The sequence below is a fragment of the Patagioenas fasciata genome, chromosome 22 (assembly GCF_037038585.1).
Source record: "Patagioenas fasciata isolate bPatFas1 chromosome 22, bPatFas1.hap1, whole genome shotgun sequence".
Taxonomy (NCBI): Eukaryota; Metazoa; Chordata; class Aves; order Columbiformes; family Columbidae; genus Patagioenas; species Patagioenas fasciata.
In genome coordinates, this window is record NC_092541.1 from 2,241,666 (window position 1) to 2,251,452 (window position 9,787).

The 9,787-nt window shown below is 62.3% G+C and overlaps 2 protein-coding genes across 4 annotated transcripts; one reads left to right on the forward strand and one right to left on the reverse strand.

Annotated features, from left to right (window-relative positions):
* Positions 1–1,783: 1,783 nt before the first annotated feature.
* Positions 1,784–5,003, forward strand: STAC2 (SH3 and cysteine rich domain 2). 3 transcript variants are annotated; one of them, XM_065856443.2, is made up of 11 exons: positions 1,784–1,930; positions 2,184–2,370; positions 2,466–2,563; positions 3,062–3,143; positions 3,225–3,322; positions 3,401–3,470; positions 3,548–3,603; positions 4,012–4,109; positions 4,199–4,250; positions 4,324–4,461; positions 4,567–5,003. In XM_065856443.2, the coding sequence occupies exons 1-11, from the start codon at positions 1,856–1,858 to the stop codon at positions 4,660–4,662; spliced, it is 1,050 nt and encodes a 349-aa protein (XP_065712515.2). In that variant the 5' UTR covers positions 1,784–1,855; the 3' UTR covers positions 4,663–5,003. The 3 variants fall into 3 exon arrangements, with proteins under 3 accessions (XP_065712515.2, XP_071674060.1, XP_065712516.2); XM_071817959.1 differs by having other exon boundaries at positions 4,372–4,461; XM_065856444.2 differs by having other exon boundaries at positions 3,551–3,603.
* An 896-nt stretch (positions 5,004–5,899) lies between these two features.
* RPL19 (ribosomal protein L19) lies at positions 5,900–8,768 on the reverse strand. The gene is made up of 6 exons (XM_065856455.2): positions 8,634–8,768; positions 8,238–8,344; positions 7,732–7,854; positions 7,411–7,531; positions 7,113–7,223; positions 5,900–6,094 (listed from the first exon to the last, which is right to left on the reverse strand). Exons 1-6 carry the CDS (start codon positions 8,636–8,638, stop codon positions 5,971–5,973), a joined length of 591 nt encoding a protein of 196 aa, XP_065712527.1. The 5' UTR covers positions 8,639–8,768; the 3' UTR covers positions 5,900–5,970.
* Between the last annotated feature and the right edge of the window lie 1,019 nt (positions 8,769–9,787).

Genomic DNA, 9,787 nt, shown 5'->3' on the forward strand with positions numbered 1-9,787 from the left:
ATGAGGCTCGAAACACCTCATTTCCTAAATAAGGGGTTTGTGGGTGAGGCAGGGGGGGATTTTGGGGTGGATTTTTGCATTTTGCTTTGTTTTCTGGCATCCAAAGGAGCCGCCGGGGTCCCTTTGTCCAGCAGAGGAACCCGGTGCTGAGGTCCCTGCACTGCAGCTTGGGGACAAAGCATTAAGACAAGGGGGAAAAGCCACTTTCTGCATTAATTGGGGACATCGTTGCTGTCACCAGCGCTCCCATACAGAGGGGACCCCACAGCACGGGTGTCACCGCTGTCACCTCCTCCGAGCCTTTTCTTCCATCCCCGAAGATGCCACTGGAATCACCTCGATTTCCCAATGGGGTTTTTCCCCCTCTACCCAAACCCCGAGGGCTCTGTGTCCCCCCAGGGGGTGTGGGGCTGTGTCCCCCAGGTTTGGGGGCAGGAATGAGCGTTTTGGTATTTATAACGCTCTTTTAACACGGGTGGGCTCACGGTTCGGTCCCACGTACTGGACACGTGGGCTGGAACCTTGTCACGCGCCCCCTCGGTTATATATACATGCAATAGAGCTATAAAATACTATTTTCATGAGATTGTAATTTCTGCTTTCCTCGGCACCGGGAGGGGGGGATAATAATGCCATTAACTACAAGTAAATGTATATATAAATATATATATAAGTAGGTAATTGTCCCGTGTGTGTGATGTGCGATCTCCATGGGGACAGTGAGAATCAGCCGTGGAGGAGACACTCAGGACAGGGTTCATGGGACACTCAGGACAGGGTTCATGGGACACTTGGGACAGGGTTCATGGGACACTTGGGACGAGACTCCGGTTGCTGGGGGGGGGTCGGGGGTGTTTCCTTCTCCCCATCCCACACCCCCAGCCATGGGCCCATGTCTGTCCGTAAATATATATATATGTATATGTATGTATATATATATATATATATATATATAAGTAGCTAATTGTCCTGTGTGTGTGATATGTGATCTCCATGGGGACAGCGAGAATTGGCTGTGGAGGGGACACTCGGGATAGGGTTCATGGGACACTCGGGACAAGACTCCGGCTGCTGTGGGGGGGTCGGGGGTGTTTCCTTCTCCCCATCCCACACCCCCATCCATGGGCCCATGTCTGTCCTTGTCCTGCTGTCCCCTCGTGTCTTTCCCAGCACCCTGACCCAGGGGACATTCGCTGCCCCCCTGCAGGGTGGGGGGCTCCACACCCCGTGTTTGTTGTCAGTACACCCGTGTCCCCCCCCCCAGCAATGCCGTGTCCCCTTGTCCCGGCCCAGCCAAGGACATCTGTCCCCCGTGTCCCCCCCAGCCGTTCCAGTCTGGGGCGCAGAGCCAAAGCCGCTCCGTGCCAGCTCTTTAATTCCTTCGGTTTGGTTCATTTTGGGGAGAAAAAGAGGGTTTGCTCGTCTAGGGCACTAAACCCCCCCAGGTGTTAATAGGGGGGTCTGAGATATTAAGGGGGGGGGTGGTACGAGGTGTTAATGTGGGTGCTGTTCCCCCCCTTTAGGTGTGGGGAGAAGAATGGAGAATTAAAGGGGGGGGTCCACGGGTGCTGCCCCCCCCCGTGTGCAAATGCGGGGGGGTCTATGGGTGCTGCCCCCCCGAGAGCAGCCCCTTCCACCCCGGGATTTCGGACGGGGGCTCCCCCCAGCGCCCCCCTCGTACGCAGGGCCTGGTGATGGGGGGCAAGCCCCGCCCTCTGGGGGGAGCGGCAGCCAATGAGCAGCCATGGATTAGCATAAATCCCCTTCCCCCCCCAGCGGGGAGGGCCCGGCGGCAGCTGCAGGTGTCGCTGTCGCCATCGGGTCGTGGCGCTGTCGCGACAGTGGCGGGGGGCGCATGACGGAGCCGCCCGGGGACAACGAACCCGCGGGTCCCCCCGAGCCGCCCCCCGGGGCCGGGCACGGCAGCAAGGTACGGGGTGGGGGGGGGCACCGGGGGACCCTGCACCCCGCTCCGGGGCTCCCTGCACCCCGCTCCGGGGCTGCCAGCCGCTTTGGGGTGTCGCTGTCCCAACCTGGGGGGGTTCATCCCCGGAGCTCCCACTCGGGATCCCCGTGGTGGTGCAGCTCGGGGGGGGACACACCTGGGGTGTCGCTGTCACCCGGGGGTGTCACCGTCGTCACCCGGGGGTGTCCCCGTCGTCACCCGGGGGTCCCTCCGGCAGATGCAGCGGCTCAAGCGGTCACTGTCCCTGCGGACGCTACTGCGGAGCAAGAGCGTGGAGACCCTGTTCCCGCGGGGGGGTGCAGGGCCCCGGGACCCCCCGTCCCCACCTCCGCGGCCCCACGGCTTCCAGCACTACGTGTTCAAGAAGCACTGTCCGTGCGAGCTGTGCCGCCAGCTCATCGCGGGTGGGTGCTGGCCATGGGGTGTGGGGGGGCTCCCTGGGATGTGGGGGGGGTGCATCCCCATAACCCTGACCGTGTCCCCCCCCCGCTGCCCGCAGGGAACTCGCGGCAGGGCCTGCGGTGCAAGGCGTGCAAGGCCGGGGTGCATCTCTGGTGCTCCGAGGGGATCTCGCACCAGCAATGCCCCGGCAAGACGGTACGTGCTGCGGGGGGGGCACGGCCCGGCAGCCCCCCCGGGACCCCCCGGCGCAACCCGGCCCTGGGGCTGCGCACACGCGTGTGCAAGAGCCCCCGTGCACACGGGGGATCCCCAGCAGCTCCCCGGCTCTTTCCCCCCGACCCAGGATGCCCAGGGATGCTGGGTGATGCTTTTCCTCAAAACCCCCATTTTTTTCCCCAAAACCCCTGGGTTTTTTCCTCCAAAACTCCTGGTTTCTTGGGGTTTTTTTCCCCCAAAACCCCTGGATTTTTTTCCCCAAAATCCCCCTGGTTTGTTGGGTTTTTTTTTTTTCCCAAAACCCCTGGATTTTTCCCCCAAACCCCCTGGTTTGTTGGGGTTTTTTTCCCCCCCAGACCCCTGGACTTTTTCCCCAAAACCCCTGGTTTGTTGTGTTTTTTCTTTTCCCCAAACCCCCTGGGTATTTTCCCCAACCCCACTGTTTTATCCCCAACCCCCCCTGTTTTACCCCCCCAGGCCACCGCTTTCCACCGCAATCTCAGCTCGCCACTGCTGCTCCCAGACCAGGGGGGCTCCACGCAGGGTGAGCCCCCCCCAGGTGAGCCCCCAGCCCTGGCTTCCCCCGCCGTGGGTGCAGGTTGGGGCTGGGGGGCCCCTGACACCCCCTGTCCCCCCCCAGCCCCCGGTGTGAGGGTGGACCCGGTGTACGAGGCGCTGCGGTTCGGCACCTCCCTGGCACAGGGCAGTGGCCCCACGGAGCTGCCCCCCGGCATCCAGGTACCCCCAGAACCGGGGAGGGGTGGGGGGGACACTGTGGGGTGTGGGGACCCCCCCGGAGCCCTCCCTCTGCTCTAGGGTGACAAGGTGGCTGCCGGGGAGGACAGCGGGGACACCCCCAGCAACGCGGGGAGCCCGAGTGGCAGCGGTAAGGGGGTGGCACTGGGGTGGGGGCCTGATTTGGGGGGTCAGGGCTGACTCTGTCCCCCTGTCTGTCTGTCCCAGCAGCTGTCACCCCAGCAGAGAGGGACAGTGTGGAGGAGAAGAGCCCCGGGCAGCAGGTGGGGGTCTGGGGGGGGCAGGATGGGGGTGAACGTGGGGAGTGGGCACAGGTGATGCCCGGGGGCTGTGGGACAAAGGGGTGGGGTGTTGGGGGCTGTGGGGCAGAGCGGGGGATGCTGCCATGGGGCTGGGGGCCATGGGGCAGGGATGGGGGCTGGGGGTCCAGTTTGGGGTTGTGGGGCAGGGCTCGGGCTGTGGGTCTGCTTTGGGGCCGTGGGGCAGGACTGGAGCTGTGGGTCCTGTTTGTGGCCATGGGGCAGGGGCTGTGAGTCCTGTTTGGGGCTATGGGGCAGGACAGTGGGTCCGGTTTGGGGCTATGGGGCAGGGGCTGTGAGTCCGGTTTGGGGCTATGGGGCAGGACAGTGGGTCCGGTTTGGGGCTATGGGGCAGGGCTCCTGTGTCCGCAGGCTGCCGGGGGGCCAGCGCGGTGGGACGGGGCCCCCATGTTCTCCTACGTGGCGCTCTACAAATTCGTGCCCCAGGAGCAGCAGGACCTGGCGCTGCAGTGAGTGGGGACGGGGGGCCAGACCCACATGGGGGTCAGCAGCGTTGGGGGCTCATCCCCACACTCCCCCACATCTCCCTCCCCCCCAGGCCCGGGGACAGGGTGACACTGGTGGACGACTCCAACGAGGACTGGTGGAAGGTCAGGGGGGCCGTGGGGGTGCGGGGGGCAGCGGCGCAGCCAGCGCGGGGGGCTCAGCGCGGTGGTGCCGCAGGGGAAGGTGGGCGACCGGCTCGGCTTCTTCCCGGCCAACTTCGTGCAGCGCGTCCGGCCCGGCGAGAGCGTCTGGCGGAGCTGCCGCGCCGTGCAGGGTGACAAGGAGAGGGGACACATCAGCCTCAGGGAGAACCAGGTAGGGGGGACCCCGCCGGTGGTGGCACTTGGCTGCTCTGGGGTGCGCCAAGTTGGGGCTGTTGTTGGGAGCGCTGTGTCCCCACTGTCTGTCTGTCTGTCCTAGATCTGTGTCGGCGTGGGCAGGACCCAGGGGCTCATCCGGGTGACAAGTGGCAGGAAGAGGGGGCTGGTCCCCGCCGAGGTGCTGACCAAGATCTGAGGAGTGGCCCACCTGGTGTCCCTGTCCCCTTCCCGGTGCCACCACCTCCCCCAGATCACCTCAGGAAGCCCCATCGGGGTGGGACTCGACCCCCAGAGCCTGTCCCCAGTGTCCCCATCGCTCGGGGTCCTGCTGGCGTGGGGCAGGGGACACGGGGGTGACACTGCCTGCGGATGGGGCACCCACATGGCTGCTCACAAAGCCTCACATGTGTGCAGACACGCGTGTGTGTGCACTAGCACGGGTGTGCAAATCCCCATGCACACTCAGCTCACCCAAGCAATAACGCACCCGTGCTCAGGCAGCACCCAGCCCCAAATCAATTAAATTAATTAATCGCTGCTGCTGCCACTGTGTTGGGGCCACCAGGTTGTGTTTTCCTGAGGGGGTGCGGATGGGCCCCCCCATGCTGTCGGGGTGTCTGTCCCCTTGTCTCAGTGCTGTCCCCATGGGGTCCCACGTGCCACCCGTCGGGGACACCGGCGCTGTTGTGTGAGTCACCACGGTGTGCCCGGCCGTGGTGAGTCACCAACGGTGGAGCCACAGCGGGGACAAGGACAGAGCGGGCACGGAGGGGGACACGGGGGTGTCCTGGCACAGGGAGGGGGTGGCAACACATGGGGACATGGTGTGTGGGCACATACAGGACACTGGGGACAAGCGTCCCCTCCAGCCCTGTGCCCAGGTGGTCCCAGCACCTGTGTGATGAGGTGGGAGGGGGCTCAGTTCTGTTTCCTGTGGGTGGGACCCCCCCCAGCTTATAAAGCCCCCCCACTGGGGAAGGGGGTTTGTTGTCTCTCCCTGGGGAGGCTGTTCCTCCCACCCCTGTGGCACAGGACGGCCCCCAGTGCGGGGATGGCAGCGGATGGGTTTGGTAAGGAGCTGCTTGGGGTGCACTGGAGGAGTTGGGGTGTCTGGAGGGACAGGACCCAGATCTGGGGGGGTTACACTGCCCTTGGCCACCTCCCATCTGGACAGAGCCACTTTCGGGGTGTTGGGGGTCCAGCCAGGCCCTTTCCTGGGGGGTTTGGGCGGGCTTTGAGCCCGTGTGCCAGGAGTGGCCCCTCCAGTGGAGGATCCCAAAGCTCCGGCTGAAGGTGTTGAGCAGGGATGTGCCAACCCCAGGAGCTGCTCCCTGGGCCACCAGGAGGGGTTTTGGGGGGACAGGGGAGCACCAGCTCTTCCCTCCCAGTTCCAGAAACCCCTGAGAGCACGAGCAAAGACAAAATGCGCGGGGGGCGGTCCTGGAGGTGGTGTTTTATTGACGCTCGTGGGTGTAAAGCACTATGTACACAAGACAGACAGCGTTTACTTCTTGGCCTCCTCCTCCTTGGAAAGGGTCTTGATGATCTCCTCCTTCTTGGCCTGCAGCCGCTCCTCGCGGCGCTTCCGAGCCTCCTTGGTCTTGGACCGGCGAGCCTCGGCCTGGTCGCTGCGAGCGGAAAGAGTTCGTGAATGCGCAGGAATCCACTCAAACAGCCTCAAGAAAGGGTTTATCCCCAGCCCTGGTCTCCTCCAAAGTGCCACCAGCATCTGGCTCGTGGCAGCCACAGTGTGGCAAGCAGGCTCAAGGCAGTGACCATCCCTGTGCTGGGCGCTGGGGAGGCCAAACTGCGAGTCCTGGGGGCAGTTTTGGGCCCCTCATGCCAAGGAAGCTCTTGAGGTGCTGGAGCGAGTGGAGAGAAGGGAATGGAGCTGGTGAGGGGCTGGAGCACAAGTGTGATGGGAGCGGCTGAGGGACCTGGGGGGTTCAGCTGGAGAACAGGAGCTGAGGGGAGACCTTCTGATCTCTGAACTGCCTGAAAGGAGCTTGGAGCCAGGGGGGGTCGGGCTCTGCTCCCCAGGAACAAGCGCCAGGAGCAGAGGAAACGGCCTCAAGTTGCCCAGGGAAGGCTGAGGTTGGATGTGGGGAACAATTTCTTCCCCAAAGGGCGGTGGGGCATTGGAACAGGCTGCCCAGGGCAGTGCCGGAGTCACCATCCCTGGAGGGTTGGACAGACGGACAGGCACATGGGGCAGCGCCAGGGGTGGGGGATGGTTGGACTTGATCTTGAGGGGCTTTTCCAACCAAAATGATCCTGTCCCAGCTCAGGGCTGCCCTGTTCACCCTGGCTGGGGTCACTCATCTTCACCCCACACCGAGGTTAAAACACTGGCTTTTTTCACCAAGTGCACAGAAGGATTTTTAAACCCATCGGTCCATATTAGCAAATCTACCCCTTCCCAGCTGCACAAGGGACTCGTGCCCACCACCCCTGCAGCAGAACGCACAACGCTCTGCTGTGACCACGGGTTCCTCCGCTTCAAGCCAGCGCTACCCAGTTCTGGTTTGATTCCTCACCAGGGCTCCAAATGGAGCCGCCAGTGACAGAAACCACTTGGAATCAGCTGCCGGCAGAGCGACTGAAAAATAATAAAATCAATTATGCAAACTGCAGGACAGGACTTACGCCAAGAGCTTCTTGCGCGCTTTGTCTGCCTTGAGCTTGTGGATGTGCTCCATCAGGATCCGCTTGTTCTTGAAGACGTTCCCCTTCACCTTCAGGTATAGGCTGTGATACCTGCAGAGGCAGAAAACGGACTGTAAATGCTGCTGCACCTGTTCTATCCTCTCTGAGCAAGCACAGAACTGCTGGGGTTATGCAGGAGCAGCTCTCTGGTGCCTGGAGAGGGTTTATTTTCACCAAGGAACCAGCTGCAGGCAGCAGGAAAGGAGGATCTAAGCTGGACGTGGCACGGGATGCTTACATATGGCGGTCGATCTTCTTGGACTCCCTGTATCTGCGCAGCAGGCGCCTCAGGATCCGCATCCTCCTCATCCAGGTGACCTTCTCGGGCATGCGAGCGTTGGCCGTACCCTTCCTCTTACCTAGAGAGGGGAAACGCGATGGTAATGAGGCCGAGCTGGTGCCAGCGCAACAATGCGCTTTGGCTTAAGTGTTTAAACCTTATTTCACACAAATTGTGCTTTTTTAGGCCCTGCCACAAGACTTTTGGGGATAATTGCTCAATATAAGCTTGTATGTGGACCACGTAAAGCACATTTCTCGGCGGGGAGGCAGCGCTTACCGATGCCCATGTGCCGGCCCTTGCGGCGGGCCAAGGTGTTCTTCCTGCACCGGGCGCGGGAGTGAACGGTGACGGGTTTGCGGATGATCAGCCCATCTTTGATCAGCTTCCTGATCTGCTGGCCTGAAGGAAGAAACTCTGTGTTCAATGTACGTGCAACAAGAGGACACACGGGGCAAGCACAGACTCCAGTCAGGGTTGTATGAGGAGGATCCAACGCAAAGGATGCGGCAGATGCTCCCAAATCCCCCTCGTGCTGCTGGAGTCGCCATGTTCCCCTCACATTTCTTCCTCACTCACTGTGGACACCACGTACCAAACCCACCAGGCACCACCTTCTTGTCAGTGAACTGGGGGACTCTCGTAAATCTGCTAATAGATTCCTTTCCACTTCAAGCGTCAGAATCTCACCCCAGCCGAAAAGCCTCTTCCCGCATCCTGACACGTCCCTTTTCCCCAGGGCCACACAAGCGGTGCAGAGCATCTGCGGGACACGATTCACTTACGCGAGTTGGCATTGGCGATCTCGTTGGTCTCGTTGGGGTCCAGCCAGACCTTCTTCTTGCCGCAGCGCAGCACGCTGGACGCCAGCCGCTTCTGGAGCCGCAGCATACTGAGGAGAACAGCGCCCGGCTCAGCCCCGCGGGACCCAGCGCCCAGCCAAGCGCCGCAGGGCCCCGCTCAGGCTGCGCTCCCCTCAGCGCGGCCCGGCCGCCATTGCTCCCCCTCCCCCGCGCGGCCCAGCCGCCACTCCCCACCCCACCCCCAGGCCTGAGGAGGCCGCAGCCGCCTCACAGACCCCGCAGCGCGGTTGAGACCCCCCCCCCCGTTGTCGCAGCCCCCCCGCCGCTCGCCTCCCGCTCCCCGTGTGGCCCGCGGAGGTGGCGGAGCGCGGCGCTCACCTCATGGCGGCGGCCGCGCTGAGCGGAAGAGACGGCGGCACCGGCCGCGCCCACAGCCGGCGCCGCGGGGAGCGGCACGTACCACCCCGCGCCCGCCCCGCTCCGTTCCCGCGGGCTCGGAGAGGGCCCGAAGCGCAGGGATGAAAGAGCTGCGGTGGGGCTACGGGTGGGGAAGGGCAGGAGGGGCGATGAGGTCCACTCGCGACGTGGGGAAAGAGACGCGTTTCCCTCCTCGCCCCCCCCCTACGTTGCAGCAGGGTGGTACAGCCCGCGCCGGCGCGGTGGGGAGGGGCCGGGCGGGCTCCGCGCAGGCGCGGTGCGGTGCGGGGGACACGTGGGTGGGGGAACTGGGAGCACTGGGACGTTCGGTAGATGCGGAGATTAAGTTCTTAGGACATGGTTTAGTACCAGGGGTACTTAACTGGTCTCCGTGATCTTGAGGGTCTTCTCCAGCCAGACTGATTCTATAATTTTAAATGGGGTCTCCATATTTCCCGTGTTTGTCTGCAGCCGTTCCCTGTTTCCCAATAAATCACCCCAAAGAGCAGCCTGGCTGCCCAGACAGAGGTCATGCGGGGAGCTCTGGGATCTCAGATCCTGCTTCATGTCCACGCGTGGACCGAGTTCCACGGCTTCTGCTGAAAATAAAGGGAGATATTTGTATATTCCTGTGCAACAAGCTCTTGGTAAGGGCGGTAATGGGGCTGCCACAGACACAAGTGAGGTCTGGATGTATCTGAATGAGGACGTTTGGCCAAAAAGGGCCAAAGTAAGGCTTGAAATGGGTCTGGTGGCAACCGGTGGCCTTTGTGTTGGAGAAACAACCCCGAAAAGTGGCGGTTGATGTATAGATTGGAACTGCCCTAAAAACACCGTGACCGAACCCCCACTTTAAATCCGACTCGTCCACCAAAACCGATGCTTTTTAACCACTCGGGTGTTAACTAAGCACCCAAATTCGTGATTTTGCAGCGATTCTTTTCCCTCCTCCCTTTGAATGGCTGAAGCTTGGGGGTGAAACCCCAAAGTCCCCCCCATTAAACCCCCAAGGAGACGCCGGCGGCTCCTTGGGAATCTGGCGGCCGCGGCACAACCAGCATATGGTGCGAGGAGAGGAGCCGCTGGCAACAGATTTCTGGTTCATTTGGGGAGAA